The sequence below is a fragment of the Microcaecilia unicolor genome, chromosome 3, assembly GCF_901765095.1.
Source record: "Microcaecilia unicolor chromosome 3, aMicUni1.1, whole genome shotgun sequence".
NCBI classification, from domain to species: Eukaryota; Metazoa; Chordata; class Amphibia; order Gymnophiona; family Siphonopidae; genus Microcaecilia; species Microcaecilia unicolor.
In genome coordinates, this window is record NC_044033.1 from 376,234,390 (window position 1) to 376,259,653 (window position 25,264).

A 25,264-nucleotide genomic window follows, 5' to 3' on the forward strand; every position below is an offset into this window, starting at 1 on the left:
ACTGTCTCTTTTGTGTATGGTGTACAGCACTGCGTATGCCTTGTAGCGCTATAGAAATGATAAATAGTAGTAGTAGTAGTAGAATTTTACTGGCGTTTTTTTTCACCATTGACATTTTGTATTGTGCTCTAGCTTTGGGAACTTGAACTGTTGAGAATAAAACTGAAGTCATTTTTCTCCACTTTTTTAGAACACTGAGAAGGTTGTTTACTAAAGCTTAGCTTGAGTTATCTGCAGCAGGGCCCATTTTATTCCTAAGCTTTAGTAAACAACCCCCTGAGTCTGCCTAAGCAATGACATTTGGGGGGCAATTCTATAAGTGGGTGTCTATTAATAGGAACCTGATAGGACTCTAAAGCAGGGGTTCTCAACCCAGTCCTTGGGACACTCCTAGCCAGTCAGGTTTTCAGTATACCCACAATGAATATGTATGAGATACATTTGTATATAATGGAGGTAGTGCTTGCAACTTTATCCGATGCATATTCATTGTGGGTATCTTGAAAACCTGACTGTCTAGGAATGTCCCCAGGAATGGGTTGAGAATCCTACTATATGGGCTTTTATAGTGATAAACTTTTTTTTAAATTGTGTTATCATCTTTCCATAAAGTTTCTCTCAATAGACTGTGTAATTTGAGGCCTTGCTGAGCTCTCCTTCTATGGAGCTGCTGACTTGTCAGATCTACCATCAGTAATGCCTTAGGACCAGAAAAATAAAGAATCATCAGAACTAGCACTAAAGAGGGAGGGGTAATATTGAAGTGTTACTGGTACATGTCTGTGTATCTTTTTTCACAGTTTTCACCTTCCCTTACAATCTGAGGGCTGGTATTCCCTTTTCTGTATCATTTACGAACAGCATCATTGAGCCTATCATAGGCTGAGCATGGAGTTCCAGTTAGGTGCAAGAAAAGAACATAGGAACCCCCTTCATCAGTGATTTGACAAATTTCTTCTTCTTTTAATGAACTTCCAGGAATCGACCAGGTCGAAGACTTGGAAACACCAGAAATGGAATCCGAGGTATTAAGAAACACAGGTAATAATATAATTTTATTTATATAATGATTCCATTTCCTGTGCACACCTCCATCTTGCCCGCAGTTTCTTTTAAGAACATCCAAACCAGGTTACATAGGAACATAAAGTAACCTTGAAGGGTTAAAATTTTTTTACCTGGGGCTCTGCTGGAGGGTGTTCCGGGGCTGAGTGGTGAGATCCAGGCATCGGGGAAGGAGGAATCCTGTGCAGAAGGAATGGATCCTCAGGAGCTTAGTCGAGATTGGGAGGCGGGGCTGGTGGTTGGGAGGCGGGGATAGTGCTGGGCAGACTTATACGGTCTATGCCAGAGCCGGTGGTGGGAGGCGAGGCTGGTGGTTGGGAGGCGGGGATAGTGCTGGGCAGACTTATACTGTCTGTGCCCTGAAGAGCACAGGTACAAATCAAAGTAGGGTATACAGAAAAAGTAGCACATATGAGTTGTCTTGTTGGGCAGACTGGATGGACTGTGCAGGTCTTTTTCTGCCGTCATCAACTATGTTACTATGTTACTATGTTTAGTTTAAACTCATCTGAGGTAATCTTATTGGGTACTATAGGGTGAGTTTAAACTCTTAAGAGTGAGGTCACAATAAATACAAATATTCATTAAAATACACCATTAAAAATAAAACAGAGACAAAATATATGGCCAAAATTGCCTGCCCAAGGAACAATAAAATCCAACATAAATTTAAACTCTAAAAGAGAATATCACTACACGATGTACTATAAACTGGAAGGAACAGTGGCAATAGTTGATCAGCTGCCACCCGGGGCGGATCGCTGCTGTGCACCCCCCCCCCCCCCCCACTGGATACAGTAGCATCCATCCGTCCCCGGGTGCAGCACACACCCCCCCCCCCCCGGGTGCATTCTTACCTGCTGGGAGCAGCCATGCGGCTATCGATTCCGCAGGTTCCCTGCTCCCTCTGCCCCGGAACAGGAACTTGTTTCAGGGCAGAGGGAGCAGGAAACCAGCGAAGCCAACAGCCCCGCAGCTGCTTTCTGCACCCCTCCAGCGGCGTGCACCCGGGGTGGACTGCCTCCACTGCCCCGCCCTTGGTATGCCACTGGGAAAGGAAGAGACTTATAGCATGGTCTGAGGGCTTAAAAGTGACCTGGTAATATAGCCTTCCTTTACTTTTTCCTTTTTTGACACATCTGAATCAGGGGCGTAGCCGGAGGGGGCCAGAGCCCAAGATGGGGGGGGCACATTTTGGTCACCACCCTGTCACCACCACCCTCCACCGCCACCCCTCATCGGCTGCCCACTGCTGCTGCTGTAACATCTTGGCTGGCAGGGGTGCCCAGTCTGATATCATTTTAACTGCAGTGGGCTGAACATTGGCCCCATAATTTTTATGTCACACTCTGAGCAATGTATCTCTTTTACTCCCCAGATGGTTTCATAAGATTAAGTGGGAAAAGTTAGCAGCACAGCAACTCAGTGCTCCTACTGCATGGCTAATAAAAAAGGTAAGAGCCACTACCTCAAGAATGGAATCATTGTATATTTGAGGTGGCCTGTGATTATATCAATCAATAATCATTTACAAAATAGATAATTCTAAATAAAAGTTTTGATTTTCAAAGTCCTCAGACTGTTATATTCTAGTCTTTTTACCACTACTCCAAACTAATTATGTACCAGTCACTCACAATTTGGAGTGATAAAAGACCAAGGCCACGTATGAGAAAAGCAATTTTTGTTACTTACCAAAATACAAATACAATTAATAGTTTCTCATGGGAGAACAGTGCTGCTACACATAGGCGTTCTCTGCCACTGTCTCTCCAAAGTATTGTTCCGATTCAACTGCTTATATACCTTTATTTTAAACAATACTTCACATTGGTTTAGAAGTTATCTTCCTCAAAGATCATCCTGTTTTCCTTCAACACCATCTGTTTCCCCTCTAATGCTAAAGCACATTTCCTTTCTCATGCCTGCTTGCACGCAGGAATGTGTTATCAGATCAGAGTCTCTGGTTCACATGCTTATCAGGTTTTGCCCTTTGCCCTGTTCCATGGTGCATGTGCTAATTTTTACAAGACAAAATGGGCCAGAGTGCTTAAAGAATAAGTTAGCCCTTTACACACTTTAAGACCTCTAAGGTCCTCTCAAGGATCATCACTCTTTGTACCTTCGTCAAAGGAAATTGCGCGATGTGATACCCGCCATCGAGCCTTCTCAGGAGTAGTCCTCATGTTCTGGAATTTACTTCCCAAAGGGGCTACATTTAACTTGAGACTACCTCTACTTTAGGAAGCAGGTGAAAGCTTGCCTCTTCTCCCAAGCTTTTAATACATAGGGTGACTGACTATACACCCATTCTGCTCCTGGACTAGCTTGCTACACACACTGTAACTTAGATCAGTTCCTTATCTCTTGCTTAACTATACAATGAACTTGCCTTGACTTTAACTAACCATCAAATTATCACAACTGACTCTGTACCACTCATCTTGTTCCCATTATATATCTGCTTTTGGTTCCTCAGCTATATTAGGTGTTACTATCGATCGAAATCTTACACTTGAGTCCCAAGTCAACTCCACATTAAAGAAAATGTTTTATTCAATGTGGAAACTCAAGCGCTTAAAACCTTTCTTCCCAAGAGATGTTTTCCATAATTTAATTCAATCAATGGTATTAAGCCACGTCGATTATTGCAATGGAATCTATGCAGGATGTAAAGAATGACTCACAAGGAAACTCCAGACGGCACAAAACACAGCAGCCAGATTGATATTTGGTAAGACACGATTCCAAAGCGCAACACCACTCCATGAGAAACTGCACTGGCTTCCTATCAAGGAACGTATCTCTTTCAAAATCTGCACCATAGTCCATAAGATTATCTATGGTATAGCCCCAGATTACATGATTGAACTAATCAATCTCCCAATCAGAAATAGTACCAATTCATCACGATCGTATCTGAATCTCCACTATCCTAGTTGCAAAGGACTAAAATACAAGACAACCCATGCGTCCAACTTCTCTTACATAAGCATGTGCCTGTGGAATGCACTGCCACAAGTGGTGAAAACAACTTATGATCACCTAAAATTCAGAAAATTATTAAAGACTCACCTATTCGGAAAGGCATATCCAAATGACCCAACTTAAATAACTCAACCCTGCAACACTTCAGTATCAAAGATCGTATTGAACATTGACAAACCCCTTTACCTCAAACCTAACTTGATTGAATCTTATCTTCCCTATCCCACTACAACATTTTGTATTTATCCGTACCGGACTTGGCAAATGCCTTCACGGTACTATGTAAGCCACATTGAGCCTGCAAATATGTGGGAAAATGTGGGATACAAATGTAATAAATAAATAAATAAATGATAAGCCGTATTGTAGAAAATCTTTAGCATCATATCTGTTAGTTGAATGTTCTAATGCGTGTTTATTAGGTATATCATTAGTATTATGCTAACATTGTATTATATTTCTGGTATTTGAATTCCAGTGCTGTTAAATGTGTATATTTTTTATATTGTTTCACGGTAGTTCTATTATTAGGCTTCAATTTATTGTTTTCAAGTTTACCTCATTTATTGTATTTATGTTTATTCTTGGTTATTTTACTATTGTTATGCTGTTAACAAAATTATGTTAAACTGTACCTACTGTATACTGCCTTGGGTGAATCTGTTCATAAAGGTGGTTAATAAATCCCAATAAATAAATAAAATAAAGTGAAACCTGCAGCATGGATTTCAATACGTAGAATCAGGGGCTATAAATTCCACACTGTTTTGGGGTATCAGTTCAACCAGGACTGTCCTCCTGGAACTAGGTAACTTCAGCGGTGTACCAAGGGGGGGGGCAGTGGGGGCTGTCTGCCCCGGGTGCACGCCGCTGGGGGGGTGCCGCGCCGGTCAGCATCGTTCGTTTCCATGCTCCCTCTGCCCCGGAACAGGCAGAGGGAGCATGGAAACGAACGATGCTGACCGGTGCACGGCACCCCCCCCCAGCGGCGTGCACCCGGGGGTGAGGGGGTTCTTTCGCCGGGGTGGGGGGTGTCCTTTCACCGGGGGGGGGGGAGCGCTGCACCCGGGGGGCAGGGTGCATCGGCGATCCGCCCCGGGTGTCAGCGCCCCTAGGAACGCCACTGGGTAACTTAGCAGCTCTGCATTGGAGAGTTTCCTTTTGAAGTGTTTCTAGTGGTTCCTGGCACACCCATAGAAGAGGCCCAGGTTGGCTTTATTTGTCTTCTCCTCAATGGAAAATCTTTTTGCTGGGTTACTTCCCTGTCGGATGAAAACAACCCACTTCTATACATAATGAAAGACTTTGTAACTGTCAGTGCTCTCAGGCTTGGGGTGTTCTCACCTGCTCCAAAGATACCTTAAATCTGTGGCTTTAAGCTGTGTTTGAAAGTCTCCTACTTCCAAGCCTCTATCGTCTAGTATTCTAGTCCAGGTTACACCCACCTTTACTTTACTCTTTCATCCTTCCGGGACTCTAGGTCTTGGTATTTCAGTTCAGGCGCTACAGCTACCTTTGCTTCAGTGCAATGGGGTTGGAAGCAAAGGGGAATCATTTAACACTACACTACCAACAATACCCTAGCACTATGCTACCAATAGTACCAGTAAGTGCCAGGGTTGATCAAATGCCTCTTTGGTTAGGGAGGAGGGTACATTGCCTAATGATTGTGGTAAGGGGAAGTATCCCCCAGGGCCAAAGTTTCCCCCAGGGCCGAAGTTTGGCAGGGGCCGAAGTTTGGCCCGGGGCTGAAGTTTGGGCCGAGGCCGATATTTGGGCTGGGGCCGAAGTTTCCCCCGATGCCGAAGTTTGGGCCGCGGCCGAAGTTTGGCCTGGGTCTGAAGTTTGGCCGAGGCTGAAGTTTTCCCAAGTCTGTCTCAATAGCAGACTATGGACTTTTTCTCCAGGAGCTTGTCCAAACCTTTTTTAAACACAGATATGATAGCTGCTGTTACCATATCCTTTGGCAACGAGTTCCAGAGCGTAACTATTCATTGAGTGAGAAAATATTTCCCCCTCTTTATTTTATGTTTCCATGTAACTTCATTGAGTGTCCCCTGGTCTTTGCATTTTTTGAAAGAGTAAATGAATTCTGAGATATGTTCTATTTGGAAAGCTGAAAAACGTTTAATAAAAGATATTAAAGGTATTGTTTCTGCTGCTCATGGTTAGGGAACCTGCTGCCAATTTCCTTCATAAGAACTAAGTCCCTTGCTGTACAATGATTTTTCTGTTTGTGGAATGCAACTCACATTTTTGTACATATATTTCTCTCTCTCTTGTTTGGGATATATATTTTCTGTTATTTATTTATTGATTGAAATATATCTTGCTAATATTCTATGATTTGTCTCTTTCACTTTAGATGTTTCTTTCTAATATGCCATGCTTTCCCCTCCTTTATAGGGCTCTCCATATGTGAATTTTAAGAGGTATTCCATGGACATGTCAGCAGAGGAAGAGGAGTTCTCTGGCTGGGATGAGGATTTCTGAGTTGCTCCTTTCTCTGATACTGTGAACTTGTGGTGTCTATACTGTGCCACCAGCCTCCACCTCTGAAATGAAGCAGGAGGCAAAAGCCTGAGGAACGTTACTTCAAATGTTTGTTCTGGTCCATCAGCAGAGCTGAATTTTTGATAAAGAAAACTTCGGAAAGGAGAACTAAAACCATTTATAAATTTTTAGCTTTGCAATTTCCTTTTAAGTCCACAGTCCACATATGGCTGGGCTGTCACCCTCCTTCATTTAATAAAATTGGTTACCAAGGGTAATGTCTGATTGGTTTCAGAGTCCATTACGGAGTAGATCTGTCAAATGTCTTAGTGAACTGGTACAGAAGAAACTCAAAGCAAAAGACTGAGTCCCCTCTGTGGCTACAGAAGGAAATCCTCTTAAGATGTCTCCAAATAACAACAGACTACTCAACAGATATGGTTACAAATGGGTTTCAGTTTATTTAACATGTGGGAAAAGCATGTAGAGCAAGGCTTACATGTTTGTATGTGTATATAGTTGTACTGTCTCTGTATGTCTTTGCTTAGAAGGGAGCAGCTTTTCCTCATGGTTCCTCCTCCTTCCCTAAAACCTTCACCTTTCTGACAAGGCATGGGGAAAGCTGCAGGGCCTAGTTCTTGGTGCAGAGGTAGCAACAGGTTTCTAGTGAGCACAGACTCTATGCCAGCACATACTTTGATTGGAGTGGCCCATAGGTTAAAGCAGTGGGCAGACAACTAGGGAAGCTGGCAAGTCATTGTCATTCTGTACTGCCTTAGGTACAAACCAGAGGTACCAAGGGTGGACCACTCCAAAGAGTGAGGTTAAAGGCCAGAGCGATGTACACAAGCAATGTGTCTGAGTTATAAATCTAGAAAGATTTAAGGGTCTCTTTTACTAAACCACGTGTCTATGCGCGCCCAACGTGAGCCAAAATAGAGTTACAGCATGGCTACCACGTGGCCCTTGTAGTAATTTCATTTTTGGCGCACGTCCGCTACATGCATTTGAAAAATACTTTTTATTTTCTTGGCACACGTAGGTCATTACCGCACGGTTAACACATGAGACTTTACCGCTAGGTCAATGGCTGATGGTAAGGTCTCAGACCCAAAATGGACACGTGGGAATTTTGATTTGCCACACATCCATTTTCAGCAAAAAGAAAAAAAGGCATTTTTTGCAGGTGTGCTGAAAAATGATTCTGTGCACGCCCAAAACACGCATCTACACTACCGCAGGCTATTTTTCAGTGCACCTTGGTAAAAGGACCCCTAAGTGTCAAAAAAGGCTTCAAAGTGAAAGACACAACAGAAAAGTTATATTTCGTATTCTTTGGTGCTTCAAAAAGGATATAGGCAGAGTACAGGCAGTAATAGGAAAGTTCTCAAAGGTATTTGGCTAGCAATTGAAATAGTTACATCCCCCCCCCCCCCCCCCCCGACACACAAACACTCACAACTTTCTATGCAAACTATTCACCAATTCACATAGGGCTCCTTTTATAAAGCGGCGCTACCGATCAATGAGCGCCCATGGGAATTGAATGGACTTCTTTGCATTGAGCGCATCGCTAATCAGTAGCACTGCTTTGTAAAAGGAGCCCATAATAAATACATGACTGCAGCTAATTCAGCTAAGCAGTTCAAATTTCTGAATTTTCTTTGCTGACACCAAGTAGGTGCATTTAATGTCACTGTGGTATATTTTTTACATCTTATATAAAAAAATATTTGGTTACAACAAATTAATTCCTTAAAAATGTTATCCCATACTGGTTTAACTTTGGAGCAAGCTGTATGAAAGATTCAAGAATTCCGTGTTCTTTCAGTTCAACGATGGAAATGCATATCCATTCGTATCTTTCTCAGAATTTTAAGCCAGACTATGAAAACCAAATGTTAAGTTGGTTTTCGTCTCCACCACCCACGGGAGGTGGTGGAGATGAAAACGATAATGGAATTCAAACATGCGTGGGATAAACACAAAGGAATCCTATTTAGAAGCAATGGATTTACGAAATCTTAGCTGAGATTGGGTGGCGCCGCCGGTAATTGGGAAGCAAAACCGGTGCTGGGCAGACTTCTACGGTCTGAGCCCTGATCATGGTTGAATAGATACGGATGGGCTGGAGTGTAAATTTTAAGGGGCTGCGGCGTTAGCTTCAGAACCTTCAGTACAGGAACAGTGCTGGGCAGACCTTTACGGTCTGTGCCCTGCGAAAGGCAGGGACAAATCAAACTCGGGTATACATATAAAGTATCACATACGATGTAAAATCTTGTTGGGCAGACTGGATGGACCGTGCAGGTCTTTATCTGCCGTCATTTACTATGTTACTTTATGTTACTATGTTAACGATAGAAATCTGATACAATAAAGCAGTGCAAATAAAAACCCAAACAAATCAAAAGTGTGATGTCTTTATTTAAAAATTATTTCATCAATACATGAAATGAGTAACCAGAAATGAGACTGCATCCTTGGCAATGTACTGTGACTGCAGAGTGAATGTATGACAGTCCATGCAAATAACACCCTCTGCCTTTGCTCCACCACTGTCAATACATATACACTAGTTACCTCACACAGTTAGTAAAAACCAACAGACTTGTTTGACTGCATGGACCAGCAGAGGGCAATGGCTTTGAGGATACCTTGTTGATACTGATGCTTCAAAAGAGAATTAAGAATATTTCCTGTTCCTTTCATAGCAGAGAAAGTGTTCCAACTATCTTCCATTCCTCCTCTGGACTATCTTAGCCAGGCAGCCAGGAAACATTTTGAATCCCCCAAATCCACAATGTTAGCAAATGTTCAAGTGTAAGAGCTTGGGGTTGGGTAGGAGAAAGAAACTTTTTTTCTGTTTTGGAAGGCTGGGTTCAGATTCAACTGTGGTTCTACATGGAATTAATGCAGTGTGTTTTTTTCTAGCAAAAAAGGTGCCGGTACTCAAATGCTAGGCCACCCTTCAGGAGTGGGGTGATCACTGAGGGACCTCCTGCAACCAGTCACAGCTCTATCATTAAAACGTGGGTTCCATGGGTCAATTTTAGCAGATAATGGAAAAAGTGCCAGTACTCAGTATCCCCAAGTACCCCCTCAAAAAAAGCCCTGAATTAGTGTATTGCTCTCTCTCAACAAAATGCTTGGATGCATAAGTGAAGGTATTAACAGGGGGATGGAGGTAATATTGCCTCTCTGTAGGTCACTTATGAGACCCCTTTGTGTTCAGCTCTGAGGCTTCTATCTTCCTAAGGACATTGAGAGAGGATACAGGTAGTTTGGAAAAGGGTAGCTGAAATTATAAGGGCCTGTGGCAATTCTATCCATGGATTAAAGAAGAGGAGAAATGACAGAAACTTTAAAAACATGTAATCAGCTCCAGTAAAACTTGAGAAGGTGAAATCTTAAGCACATAATTACATAAGTATTGCCACACTGGGACAGACCAAAGGTCCATCAAGCCCAGCATCCTGTTTCCAACAGTGGCCAATCCAGGTCACAAATATCTGGCAAGATCCCAAAAAAGTTCAATACATTTTATACAACTTATCCCAGAAATAAATAGTGGATTTTCCCCAAGGCATTTTAATAATGGTCAATGGATTTTTCCTTTAGGAAGCCGTCCAAACCTTTTTAAACCCCACTACGCTAACCACCTTTACCACATTCTCTGGCAACAATATTCCAGAGTTTAATTACACGTTGAGTGAAGAAAAAGTTTCTCTGATTCGTTTTAAATTTACTACTTTGTAGCTTCATCGCATGCCCCCTAGTCCTAGAAAAGATAATTTGAGTACATGATACGAAATTGCAGGAAGAAAGGTGTAGAGTTAAAAAGAGAAAATATTACTGAACAAAAGACTGAGGCTGGGGACAGCTTACCAGTATAGTGGTCAGCAAATCCATGGTGGGACAGGCACACATCCCAGTCATAAAGAGCAGAATGAGTACAAATATGAAAGAAAGGGACATTCTTGGAACAATTGTGAAGGGTGGTGGTGGGAGCAGGGATGTGAGGTCAGCAGAGAACATAGGGTACATTTGTGTTCTTGTCCACTCAAGTGGTAGAAAACCAGAGGAAAGGAGTCTCAGTCTGGGCATATCTGCTGTCATTGAGTAGGTCGCAAGCTGTGGTAGGTGCTTGCTCAAATCATAACATTAAAGGATATTTTGGCACACCTGGCAATATTTACTAAAGACTGGGATAGAAGGAGGAGAGGGATATATTCACAGAGCTGTGCAATGATAATTGAAACAAACAGCAGGAACTTCATTAGCAGAGCTAGGTGAGGGTCCATTACTGGGGTGGCAGAAGGTGCTGCATGCCAGAGACCTGCAGGTGGATTTTGCATGAAGCCTGCCTGAACTGTTGCCTAGATCAGGTCAATGCTATCAACTTCATAGGTTCATGATCAGTTCAACACCTTAAAAAAATCTGCAAAAATGAAGCTATTAGGTTGCTACAGTCTGATTGTGTAGAGACCAAAAAACACACCCAAACTGGTCCTATGGTCAGACTTTTGTAAAATTGAAATACTGTACACTGGACAACTAGCATTCAGTACTGTGAGTACTACAACACCAGCAACATGAGAATCGATGATAGAATAATAAGTCTTTACTTCTGTGAAAATATGAATCTGGAAACCCCAAAGATTCTCTAGTCACTATAGAAAACCCTTACTCTCTTCTAGGCTTGCCCGTTGACTCCTATCTACCGAGCTGCATTAAAACTGTTAACTAACATTAACCAACCATTTTAATATACAGGATGTTATTTCAGACTTTAACGCCTGATTCAGTAATGGGCATACAGCATTCTATGAATATGACATTAAGTTCAGTTTGGGTGCACTAGAAATAGAGGGGTAGCCTGGCGTTTAGATCAGCGGGCTGGAAACCAGGGTTAAAATCCCACTGATACTCCTTGTGACTTTGGGCAAGTCATTTAACCACTCATGGCCTCATATATGAACTTATACTGTAAGCCCTCCAGGGACAGAGAAATACCTATTGTACCTGAATGTAACTTACTTTGAACTACCATTGTAAAGTTGTGAGCTAACAATTCCACAACCCCCTCCCCCCCACCACACACACACACAAACCCCCTATAATACTCATGTTTTACCACCACCAGTAACGCATTGCTGCCACTGATAGCAATAATGCAAGACCAATCTGTGCCATGGTGACAGAAGGCCTAATGAAGACCATGATCCCCCAATCCTCTAGTCAAATGCCAGCCCACTCCCCGAGCGGAGTAATTTTGTGGTAGAGGAACTGGCATGTAGAAGGTCATCTGGGCTTTCCATTGCCATGATCCACAATGGGCCTAGCATGAACCTCTCAAAGCTAATATTAACTACACCTCCAAGAGGCAATTAACCCACCAAATAATGCTAAAGCAGTTACCCATTTTAATGTTAATTTGTGCCTCTGCGTGAATTTGTTTGAGACACAGCTTATCAATATAATTTTATGTTCGTTTCTACAAATGGTAATGACGACTAATGTGTCAAAGTGTGATGAATAATGCAAGTATTAACACATTACAGCATGATAAACTACATTAACACATTTAGGGCAGAATTCAGTATATGGTGCTCAAACTTCAGAGCAGGAAAAAACTTGGGGTTATGTGTGATTCTATAAAAGATACACACCCTTTATAGAATCGTGCTTAGTGGTGATTCCTATGCCTTACAGGCGCCAGACTCATAGGAGCCAACTTTTCAAAATGATTTCGGGTGCTGAATTTTTTTTTTTTTTTTTACAGGTGGTGCATTCCCCCCCTCCCCTCCTCCTCACCCTCTCTCCCCCTCCCTCTCCCCCATCCCCCTCCCCCTGTCCTCTCCTCCCCCTCTCCTTCGAGTTCCAGGCCTGCCCGCCCTCTGAGTTCCAGGCCTCCCTCCCTCCCTCCGAGTTCCAGGCCCCCTTCCTCCCTCCCTCCCTCCCTCCCTCCATTCCAGGCCCCTCCCTCCCTCCAAGTTCCAGGCCGGCCCCCTCCCTCCGAGTTCCAGGCCCCTCTCCCTCCGAGTGCCAGTCCCAACCCCAGCCTGACCTCTTCTCCCACAACAGTCCTCCGCTGGTCTGCCCTCGCCTTCCTGCGTGCCGCCCAGCATTTTAAAAGTCATCTTACCTCGGGGTCCCGGCGGCAGCAGTGAAAGGCGAGCAGGCTCAGCGCTTCAGCCTTCCTTTCTGGAGCAGAGCTGAGAGAGAAGGGAAGGCTGAAGCGCCGAGCCTACTTGCCTTTCACTGCTGCCACCGGGACCCTGAGGAAAGATGATTTTTAAAATTTTGGGCGGCACGCAGGAAGGCGAGGGTGGACCAGCGGAGGACTGTTGAGGAAGAAGAGGGCGGGCACTGGGCAGGTCGGGCTGGCGAAGGGAACTTCTGGTTCCGACTTCCGGCAGGTGAAAATATTGGAGGTGCTCGAGCACCCACAGCACCCATGGAGTCGGCGCCTATGGCCAGACTTACGCCTGCTGAAACCTGGGGTAAATGCTGGCACCCAAGTTAGGTGTGCTGAGGCTATATTCTATAATTCTGAATGCAATTTTTCAGAATGCCCCTGGAACACTCCTGGCTGTGCCATCTTTTTAGTTATGTGCTAGTAGAGTTAGGCGCCATACCTCATAGAATAATGTGCAGCCAGATGTGCATGCAAATTTTAATGAGTGCCGATTAACATCAATAATTGGTTGTTAGCACCCAGTAATTGATATTAATTGGCTTGTTGTTCGATTAATTTATGCACAGATCTTGGGCGCATGACCAAATTTGGGGGCACAATTTAGGGAACCATATGTAGAATCCGGAGATTAATGAACATTAACACTTGCATTTGATGTTAAGGTACTTTAGTACATAGACCTATTTGTTCTCAGTACATGTTATTTTACACAGCTGCTACTCCCTTCCTCACTTCAGTGACCCTCTCTGTGTCTCTTACCATTGAAGTTATCACCTGCCCAGTGAACAACATGGAAATTTAAAGTCATTCTACTGCTTCTAGTGCAGAACTCTAGACTCTTCCATCTGATGGCCACTCCAACCACTCCTTTTTAACTCTAAAACAGACTTGTCTGTTGCCACAATGCTTTCATCTTTTTTTTTGTTACATTTGTACCCTGTGCTTTCCCACCCATGGCAGGCTCAATGCGGCTTACAGGTATTTATTTGTACCTGGGGCAATGGAGGGTTAAGTGACTTGCCCAGAGTGGGAATTGAGCTCAGTTCCCCAGGACCAAGGTCCACCACCCTCACCACCCTCACCACCCTAACCACTAGGCCGCTCCTCCTCCTCCATCTTCTGTTGTCTGCTCTGTCTTTTAACTGTGAATCTCACCAGAGCTCTATTCTTTGGGTGAGCCTCTAAGTTCTCTCAAGTCAGCCTTTATGCCTCCAAAGGGTTCTCATAAGGGTTATGGTGCAAAGTCCTAGTTTCAGGGTGGAAGACACCATGAAAAAGTATCAGGGCGGCCAATGGCTCTGTTTACTCTTCAAATCCCAAAACAAAGAATATGCACAGTTTGCTCTTCCAATACAATATGTGGGACTCGTTGACATTTTTGTCAATGAATCCTACATATTGTATTGGAAGAAAAAACTGTGCATATTCTTTGTTTTTGGATCTGAAGAATAAATAGAGCCATTTGCTGCCCTGGTACTTTTTCATGATGTCTTCCACTCTTTTGTTTGACCTTTGATTGTTTGTGAAAGGGGTGAAGTCCTAGTTTCATACATGGCTGTCATGGTACTTCTCCCTGATAGTCTCAGCCTCATACAAATTAAAGGAAGAGTGCCTCCTGCTTTTGGTCAGTGTTCTGCCCTCATTTGCATGGAGGCAGGGAGCATGTTGTTTATATCAGATTGCATTGCCTGTAACAGTTTACAGTGCTTGTGCCCTTAAGAAAGGCAGGAAGTGCCTTTGGACTACACATCTTAGTCTTCCTGCAGTGCTCTGTGATAGGCTCTTCCTGAACACATGTCCCTGTTCTCTATGCCTTATGGGCCTTTTCCTATTGTCTGGTCCTTGTCCCTGTGTATACTGGGCTAGTAGCCTGCCCTTTCTTTCTCCAGTGGGATTGAGAAAGTGTCTGCAGGATTCTTTTCTAAGAACTATAAGCTGACTTGCTGTACATTGTTGTAAGCTACTGTAAAATAACCAAGTTTTTACCAGTTTAAAAGTATTCATAGCATCTACTCTCTCAGCTTGGTGCTAAGACCTCCCAGCTTCCCTTGTACGCAGGGTGAGCTGGTAGAGAACAGACTCCCAGTTCTGCAGGGCAGAGACTCTTGTCCAGCACATCTAACTGTAAGTTATTTCCTTTTGTTTGAATTTGCATTAAAGAAGATTTTGGTTCAAGAGTTCTGAGTCTTTACAGTGATGTTCTAAACTCTGGCTAACTGCATGCTAATCTCCAGAGTAGAGTGAGCCTATCAGGAGACAGAGCAGAATGGTCAGATTTGAGTGACACATAACTATAGCCATACTGGGTCAGACCGATGGTCTATCTAGCCCAGTATCCTGTTTCCAACAGTAGTCAATCCAGGTCACAAATACCTGACAGAAGCCCAAATAGTAGCAACATTCCATGCTACCAGACATAGAGTAATCTTCTATCCATCCTGGTAAGTTGCCCATCTTCTGCTTGTTTCAGAACTATATTGCCAGAATTAGCACAAAAGTGCTTTAAAAATCATTTATAAGGACATGTTTAAAATCTGACTCACAATGTGCTTCTCAGATTTTTCCAGCTGGCAATCATACTTTTCTTTCTAATTTATGGGATCTGAGTTCCTATTAAATAACATCCAACCATACGAAGAGGAGTCTAGAATTATGGGAATGCATTGGATTTGAAACTTAAAAATCATAGCAGCCCCAGACTCCAAAAAAAAAAATTGGGCTGGCTCTGTGGTTCAATGGAAGATCCCCAGTTCAGCCCCAAAGATGGGTATTCTGCTTCTTGTGTTAGCTGAGACTGAGCATGCTGAAAAGACAGTGCTCATTCTTCTTAAGAGCAGGGGGGGAGGGGAGGGATGGATGGTAAGAGTATCATGTTATTGCTCAAGGGTGACACGTAGTGGTCAACTTCAAGGTTCATGTTTACAGAGTTTCAGAAGGTGTCCTTGTAATGGCTCCAGATGAGGATCTTCACCGCAATGACCAGATCAGATATATTGGGAGGGCGATGGCATAGTTAGAAAAAAAATCATTGGATAACTCAAGGCTCAAAGGCTGAAGGCTCAATGAAGCAGGAAGAAACAGCTGGATCAAAAATATAAATATATACAATCCATACAGATGAGTATAAATGCAGAAGAAAAACACCATAGAATATTTATTTTGGGGTGAGGGAAGATATATTATCAAATTTCTGGATGTACAATAGAACTAAACTATCCCAACCCATGACTGCCTCACCATATTCTTGCCAGTTCAGTGTAACATGAGTTATATTTTGCCATTTTGGTTCTGATCTGAACTGAATGACAGTAGAACTTGTATTTCTCACACATTTGCTTGTACCTTAATAGTAATGTTATCAGCTGTGTATGTTTTGGACACAGAATAGAGTTCCTATTTTCAGCTGATAAATTTATGTAAAAACTCATATTCCTATGATAAAACTTGATAGATTTGAATCTTGAATGCTGATGAAAAAAATGCATTTCCTACTAAAATTTATAATCCAATCCTGATTTCCAAATTCAGCTACTAATGCACTCCAGAACTGCAAGGACCAGGATGGAAGATAGGAGCACAACATTGGAACATATTCTCTGACAGAAACAAAATATTTGTGAGTATTAGGGCTGTTTTTTGCACATTATATCATCCAGTCTCTCACCCTACTCACCCCCCCCCCCACCCCCCCAAAAAAATAAAATTCCCACTAAAACACATTGTTCAAGATGGTTGTGGGTAAAAATATATGAACAATTTATACCAGAATTTCATATTTCTTCAGCAAGGGAAAACGTCTCCTTTTCTCAATATGATTTTGAAAATCCCTTCCCTCTCTCTTCCACCTAACTTTCTTTTCTATGTTGTATTGCTGTGTGTTTTTTCTTGCTTGTTTATAATATGGTTACCTCACATTTAGCGTGTGGAAAGTGGCAGTAGGTCCTGATCCAATCACAGATCAATCTGCTCTCAAATGGATCCACAGTTGTATTTGGCAACAATACCCACCCTACTCTACTGCTAATATCCTTTATCCTCTTAGACAGTTCTGCCTTTGGTATGTGGTATGTTGAGCTACTTCCAATGTGTCAATGAACCTATCAGTTTTCCTAATAGAACAATGTGTGGTCTGCCATATCTATATATCTACATATGCCAGTGATAACACAGTGCTCCATAATACCCACCATTTCCACACTAGTGAAACACCTTCAGTGTCTGTTATGTTTATTTTCTGTGAAGGATTTTAGCATGGAAAGGGTGGTCCCTTAACTACAGGTGAGTGGTAGAAAATTATTATCCATAAACAATATGGAAATTCTTCACAGTTCTGGATAGATTATAGGGATTTATGACACAGGAGGTAGCCTGGCACCAGGGGGAGGTTGGAGGCCTTTTGGGTTTGCAAGTAATCCATGGAAAATAAAAATAGGCCTGCCTCACCCTGGAGGTAACTGTACACTGCAGTTGTCAGGGTACAATTTGTGGAAGCTAAGAATTCATTTTTGTGAAACATGACCCTTGCTTCCCAATAAAGGCATGCTTTATTCCATGGAATCACTCAGAGCAACTCCAGCAGGCAGATAATTATCATATTAAATAGAGGGTCAGAGAGACTCCAGTTGGTTTGCTTCGTCTGTCAGGTCCTCTTCTCCTTCATAGAGCAGAATTCCACTGAAGACTGTGAGGGGCTCGTCCGAGTGTGCCAGCTTGCCCATCACAAGGTCAATGCAGATAGTATCACCATATTTCAAAGGCAGAATAATGTTAAAGACACCCAGCGAGCCAGAAGCAGATTTATTGTCAGCCATAGGTTTGTTCTCCAGGCCCTCAGGTTGGTAGCCAGCAGAATCAATACGAGCAATGCCATAGTTCGACTTAGAGAGCACAGCCTCTATCTTCTCATCCTTGTGCCCGGTCAGGATGGCACTGATGAAGTAACGGCCATCAACAGGTGCAGTGAAAACCCCTGGAGGATCAAATATATAGAGTGTATCAGAGAATGTCAATACCAACACATTGTGAATTGATTTAATTGTATAACTTCCCTAGAGCATTTTAGAGCACTGTGTATTCTATTCAAAAAATGTAATCTCTGCCCCTCCTAACAGGAGCCATCTATCAACCCTGGTGAAACAGTTCGTGGGGACACTGTAGCAGGAAACAGACCACAGAAGCTAAGGAACTCCCGCAAGTCAGCTCGTTCATTCCTCAATCTCCACTACCCAGCTTTTAGTGGCCTCAAATATAAGACCGTCTATGCTTCCTCTTTCCCCTATCTCAGTACTCAATTGTGGAACGGGCTGCCACAAGAGGTCAAATTCAGTCCAGATCATCAGACCTTTAAGAGGCGACTCAAGACCTTCCTATTTGGCAGAGCATACGCCGAAAGCCTGCCTGACGCCACATCCTTCTGAACCGTGGCTATCTCAGCGACATATCGCTACCTCTCCTCTCTCTCCATTTCCTTCCTCAGTTGTTTCTCTCTCCCTCTTATGACTTTGAATACTGTATTTTGTACTATTGTTTTGCTTAATAGACTATTGTATGCCACATTGAGCCTGCCTGCTGGCGGGAATATTGTGGGATACAAATGCCATAAATAAATAAATAAAATAAATAAAACCAACTAACTACAACTAGATGGACCCCTGAAGATAAAAAGGAGATAATGTCCTGGCACTTTTATCCTACAAACACTACATTTAAATTGAGAGGGTTCACAAAGAGATCATACCAAAAAGTAAAAGAAATAGAAATACTATCGAAGGAAAAGCTGCAAAAAAGAACTGATACAACTTTAAAGATTATACCTAGGAAAAAACAAAACTAGGTAAGTAATGATACCTTAAAAACACTGAGGGTTCATACAGAAAGGAGAACAGAGAAGAAAATTTGATGCAGAAAGAAAAAGAAAAGATCTGGGAATGAGAACTGGAAGAAAGATACTGGAACAGCTACGAAGTACCAAAACAAAAGTGTCTAAACAGCCAGAGAAAGTGAAAATGGTTTCAAGTGAGAACCAGTGGAAAATAAGAGTGCAACATAGAAAGGCAAGAGTACAAAAGGTCAGATCAGGAAGGTGAGTGAAGAAGAAAGGCTGGAGGATGACCAGGAGAGGGAGGGGCTGATGGTTGAGCCATTGGTTTATGTGGAGATGGATACATATAACCTATGGCAAAGAAGAGGGAAAGACTACCGGTTAAATATGACACCTATAGTAAAAAAAAACCCATGATAATCATAGGGTGGCTTGCCTGGTTACACTGGGGAGACGACGGGTAAGAAAAATATACTGGCAGTGGGAAAAGAGAGAATTCAACATTACCACTTGAAGCATCTGTGTGGGTACCAGCCCGCTATGCCCCCTCCCCATACTACTCCTATAATGACAAGTAAAATTAGCAAGGACTTAAGCTGCATCAAGGGACCATCCCCTACATAAGAAGAAATCCGCCAGAAGACGGAGAACTCAAAACGCCCCACGGTAAATACAACAGTACAAAAAAAGTGGGAGAGCGACCAAGGAAGCCAAAGACAGGAAGATGTACATCAATAAGAAGGTTTATTTGAAGTATAAAGTCGCTCTCCCACTTTTTTTGTACCATCCCCTACATACCATCTAGAGTTAATGACCAATGCCTTTGAATCCCCACTATATGACAGACCTACTATGAATCCACAAGGAATTGAACATTCTTCTGTATTGCACCTTCTGTCTGCAACTCTCTTCCAACTACATTATGACTCAAATCCTCCTACTCCAAATTCAGATCCTCTCTAAAGACTTATTTATTCGAAAAAGCTTTTGGCATATAGTCAGGTGACATTATAAACTCCTCAGTCTCTCTCTGCTTACACTGATCATATATATATGTGGCTTATGCTTGACCATTACTATGTGTGGATTTCTTTGGCTGGCTTCCTGTTACCTATCCCCTTACCAGTTTCTGTACTCTTGCCTTTTTGCTTTCCTGTGACAAACAGCATTCATTTCTTTTCTTTGTTAGTTGGAATTTTGTAAACTGCTTTGCTATTGCTCAAGGAAAGGCAGTGTATTAAGTATAATAAACCATAACCATAACTAAGTTATATCTATTGGTATCATGGAAATAAATCAGACACAATATAGTGCAGCAACAATTATTACTAAGAGAGTCATTAAGATAAGAACACAAGATCAGAAGATATGAATTCCTCCTTTGAATAAACATATAGACATAGATGCCAAGGGGAGAAAATTTTGAGAAGGATATTTTAACATACACACCCCAACTCACCCCATTTTGTGCCAGACCCTCTTACTCTACCACCTAGCCCTACCCTCTGCCCCACCTCAACCCCATAGTCATTCCAGAAAATATCTTATTTAAACCAAGGACAACAAGGAAGGTTGAGAACTACAGATAACCATTTCTTCTATTCTTTCTCTCACCTCCCCTTACAACTCTTCTTTTAACTTAGCTTCCCTATGTCTTAGGGTGTAGAACAGCTCTGTACATATTACACCTGGCTCTAAAGCACCAGTACACCTACTATTGGGAAACTAGAACAAGCTGGAATGACATGCTTAGCAGAATACGTCACTCTAGTCACACATACAAAACATGGACAGACTCCATGGGTGGACTGACCATTGGAACAATAGATCAGTGCCCAAGGGCCCACAGAAGTAGGGAGCCTACTCTCCCCTAGCCTCCATTTAGTTTAATCACTTGAAAGGTGGTGAGGGGCCCATGATCCTTATTGCCTGGGGGCCCAGATCACTGTCAGTCCTCCCCTGATAGACTCTCATTCAATACAGAATAAGAGGCCTTAGATTAGAAAGAAGCAGGCAGGCAAATACTGAAAAGGAAACATCTAAGAAAACTATAACCAGTTCAGTACAGGTAAACAAGAAACTAAATCAATTTCCTTCTGTAAGCTACATAATACAAAAATTGAAAGAGGCAATCCAGTTTGTTAAAATTTAAAATATATTTTTTTCTTTTCTACTTTTGTTGTCTTGGCATTTATTTTTCTAATTGGGTTGGTTCCAGCTTTTCCACTTTCCCTGTGTCATTCTTCTAAATTTTTTTTTTTTCAGCATCTCCTTTCCATTTCTTCTCCCCTCTTGTGTTTTCACTGACCCCCCCCCCCCCCCCCCCCACTCCATCTCTCTCTCTTTCCTTTCCCAGCCTATTCTCCCTTTGCCTACAGGAAATATAAAAATGGGATCTAAGCAAGAAGCATGATTACTTTTTCTTCAATGATAATAACCTCACCTAGGTAGCATCACCTGAGGTTCTCTCAGTGCAGCTATGTGATATGACAGTAGCTGATGCAGATTGACCCTGCTCACCTGTTCTAGGATCATAGTGATTGCCATCATTCACCAGTACTTTATCAAAGGCAATGGTTCCAGCGGTATCCTGAGAACTGGATAGTGCAGCGGAGAATGATACGTGGAGCAGTTGTTCTGTTTCACCTATTGGACCTTAAAACCAAGAAAAAGTTAGATGCAAAGAAACAAATCCCATACATAGGATAAGCATGGCTGAACATAGGCATCTCTGTAGGCTGGTGCTGTCTTGAACCAAGAATAATCCTGGCCAATTCTCATCATAATGAGTACAGCATATTGGTCTGATTTATCTTTCTTATCCATGTTTAGAGACTGCTTTGAAACTGCATGCAAGCCACATATGCCAAAATTCTAACTAAGCACTATTCTGTAAATACGTCCATATCTTACATACAGCTTATTTTACAGCGGGGTGTACATATAGGTGGGGTCTGCCAGTGTAGGCTCTGTTTATGTTTATGTGTAACTTATAGAATACCATCCATAAGTTACATGCCTATCACCAGCACTTGTGAATACACACTTACACCAGCTTGCACCTAAATTATAGTCATGTATCCAAGCCATTACGCTAGTATTCTATAAAGGAAAGTAGATGCTTGTGTTCCTTTTTAGAATGGGCTCCTACCAGGCAGTCAGTTAGAGAACTGACCACCTGAGTTTTTCCAGAGATTGTGAGCTCTCCAGGGACAGGGAAATACCCAGTGTACCTGAATGCAACTCACCTTGAGCTACTACTGAAAAGGTGTGAGCAAAATCTACATAAATAAATACATTTCAGTAGTGGGGGCTCATAAAGAAAGAAGTGATGGGCACTCAAAACAGAGAAGAAAAAAAAGAAACAAGCTTACCTTGTTCTCCTCTGAGGCCTGCGAGAAAAAGGAAAGATAACACAATCAGTCAGACAAATACGCTGCAACAACACGAAAATACGGCTGCCACAAATTATTATAATTTTGAAATTACATGACTATATTAAAGACTCTTGCATGAAATGGGACCTAGGATTGCTGGGATAGTAGTGGATGGGTTAAATAAGACTGCAATTTCAGAGACAGCAAGAAGACAAGCCAATTTTGTTGAGGTAGCAGCAGATAGACTATATCCCCTCATTCTATAAATTTTTCCCCGGATTCTCCATATGGCGCCCACATTTGGGAGCCTAGATTTGGGCACAATCCTGGGATGCGTGCGCAACTTAGTTGGCTAACAAGCCATCAAGGTGCATCTGGCTGCACGTTATTCTATAACAGTAGTTGTTGAAATCCTATAGTGTGCAACTCAAAAAGGGACATGGCCATGGCAGGGACATGGGCATGTCAGGGGCATTCCGAAAAGTTGAATACATTGTTTCAGAATACTGGGTCTCCATGCACAACTTGGGGACCAGCGTTTAAACCAGGTTTCAGCAGGCAGAAGTCTGGCACCCCAAAGTTAAAGTGGGGGAATCGGAGCTATGCGTGACTCTATATAGGGCGCATTCCTTTCATAGAATTGCATTTAGCAACAATCTTTTCTGGTGCTCATTTTTGAGCACATTTATAGATTTTGGCCCTTACTCCTTAATTCTATAAAAGTCACCAAAAATTTCACACACAAATTTGGGTGTGCACACAATTGGTGCATGCAATGTAATTAAATAACAAAAGAGGGCATGGAAATGGGAGGGTCATGGGTGGAAGGGGGGCATTCCTTGCATTTATGAGCATTGCTATGGAATAAAGGGGGATACATGCTTAATTTACATTTACACCATGTTTAAGCTGGTACAAATGGCCGTGCCTATCGTTAGGTGCAATTCCAGGGCATAAGCGCTATTCTATAAACCGCGCCTAACTTTAAGCACAGCTTAAAGAATAGCACTTTTTCTGTGCTGATTTTTTTCAGCACCATATATAGAATTCACCCTTTAGTGCCTAAATGTGAACACCATTTGTGTGCTACGATTATAGAACACTAGCGCTTATGCAGGTAAGTGTACACTTACACATGTAAATGTGATGTACACATTCAGCATTATTCTATAATTTAGGCACACAATTCATTTAGTGCATAAATGCAAGATGTATACACAAGGGTGGGGCATAGGCAGGTCTCCCACTTACATGCACAGCTTACAGAATACCGTACGTTTCTTTCTTCTTTATAAAATCATATATCCTGCCCATAACAAACCTGGTTGTGAACAGTTATGTTCTAACGTGCTGCACTTAGGCAGCTGTATTCATGCCAGCTATTGACATGGTGTATGTGGGTGCGATTAGATGCGGGCTTGTTGATGCTGATTTGCAGTAGAATTCTATAACAGCTTGTTGGCACCGAGATGCTGTTACAGAATTCACGCACATCGTGTTACATCTACGCACCTAACTGTGGCGCCCAGTTATAGAATTGCCCTCTACAAGCCTTCTGACTGTTAAGAAATGAAAGGCATGGTCTTATAAAAACCTACAGCTGCTATGACAACACAGGATGGGCTGGAATGAACCAGTGGGGTTTTGCCATTCCTCTAATTCCCAGGTCCCTGTTTTTGGTACAGTTATATACAGAAGGATCTTTTTTTTTTTTTTAAACAGTGAATGAATCCTGGTGCAGAAAACTAATAAATCTGAGTAGCTTACCTGGAGGTCCAACTGGTCCTTGGATACCAGGAGGTCCATCTTTGCCAGGGGGACCTTGAGGTCCAGAGATACCTTGCTTTCCAGCAGGGCCAGGAGGTCCTGGCACTCCAGGTGGTCCTGAAATGAAAGTTCAAAAATATTATTTTTAAAGAAATGAGACTGTCCTGCCACCTCCTTCCCCCCCCCCCCCCCCCCCCCCAAAAAAAGTGATGAAAATATTTATCTACCGGTAAAAGATACTGAAGCAAGTAAATTAATCTCAGTTTGTTTGCTAATGTGCACCCAGACACTAGATTAAGAGAAATCTGTTAATATCTTGCTTGGGTGCAAAGCTTCAAGTTTTCTCCCTTATTTCTTTTCTATTCATATATTTATTAAAGTGTAAAACTGTGTAAATATAAGCCAATACATAGGCAGGTACAACAATGCTACTGATGATTCAGTTAAGACCATGCTGCTCATTCCAGGGTTAACAGAGCAAACTCTCTTTACAACAGTGCTTGTGGTCTAAACCAGTGGTTCTCAAATGTGTCCTAGGGGACCACCAGCCAATCGGGTTTTCTGGATATCCCTAATGATTATGCATTTCCAATAACAGTGCTACTTTCAGTTTTAAGGTATTACATAATTTTTATTTTACTTTGCTTTTAACATTGTTGTAAACACTTTTACTAATAGTGCTTCCTACCTACTATAATCTTATATCAATCATGTGCATTCACTCATTCACTCATGCTCGACTGAGCTCTACTGCACCAACGATGGCCCCTTGTCTCATAGGGGCCTCTTAGGGGCCATCATAAGTGTAAAGGGTGCACTTATTGTGCTTACGCATTGGTCACACAGAGTATAGATATTATAGATATTCCTAACCAGAAGAGTCCGTAAAAGTTTCAGTTATTATCATCTACTGACTGCCAGACAGCATTTGTTATATATGCCATTAAATGTCCATGCGATCTATTTTATATAGGACAAACTGTAAAGAAATTTAAAAAAAAGAATAGCCCAACATCTCAGTAATATTAGATTACTGAAGATAGACACCCCTTTAGTCAAACATTGGCTTGACAAAAATCATAGAGTAGAAGATTTAAGGTTCGTAGTTCTGAAACGAATGGATTTGAGCAGGGGTGGTAATGTCTTACAAAAAATGCTGCAGACAGAACAGCGCATGATATACGAGTGGAAAACAGTGACCCCTATGGGACTAAATAAAGAGGTGGAGTGGGTGAATCTATAAATTAAGAAAGCAGAGCAGTGGTTCAAACATGAGGGCAATGTAGACTGCGCATGAGCAGCGTGAGAGAGGAGATACACGCCATTTCCTTCACACCGTGGAGGGGACTGCTTCGGCAGAGGCCACAGAATTGAGTATGTAAGAACAGTAAGGTGAGCGACTCTGTAGAGAAAAGATATTATGTAGAAATATAAGGATAGAAATATTACTATGTTAAGCTTCCATACCATATTGTGTTTAGTGTCGAAGCCCCTGAAGACGCCTAGAGCGAAACGCGTAGGACACAGACAGCACTGACACTGTTAAAGTGA

General features: G+C 42.3%; 2 protein-coding genes across 2 annotated transcripts in view; one reads left to right on the forward strand and one right to left on the reverse strand.

Annotated features, from left to right (window-relative positions):
- Positions 1-7,471, forward strand: part of LOC115465137 (cGMP-dependent protein kinase 1-like) — a 128,884-nt gene extending 121,413 nt beyond the window's left edge. Inside the window, exons 19-21 of the mRNA XM_030195537.1 lie at positions 979-1,041; positions 2,444-2,519; positions 6,460-7,471. Of these exons, the coding sequence (XP_030051397.1) occupies positions 979-1,041; positions 2,444-2,519; positions 6,460-6,546 (226 nt within the window). The 3' untranslated portion in view covers positions 6,547-7,471. The remainder of the gene's footprint in view (positions 1-978; positions 1,042-2,443; positions 2,520-6,459) is intronic.
- An 8,592-nt stretch (positions 7,472-16,063) lies between these two features.
- Positions 16,064-25,264, reverse strand: part of EMILIN1 (elastin microfibril interfacer 1) — a 102,203-nt gene continuing 93,002 nt past the window's right edge. Inside the window, exons 5-8 of the mRNA XM_030198621.1 lie at positions 23,714-23,830; positions 21,944-21,961; positions 21,090-21,224; positions 16,064-17,717 (exon numbers count right to left, since the gene is read on the reverse strand). Coding sequence (XP_030054481.1) covers positions 17,356-17,717; positions 21,090-21,224; positions 21,944-21,961; positions 23,714-23,830 — 632 coding nt within the window. The 3' untranslated portion in view covers positions 16,064-17,355. The remainder of the gene's footprint in view (positions 17,718-21,089; positions 21,225-21,943; positions 21,962-23,713; positions 23,831-25,264) is intronic.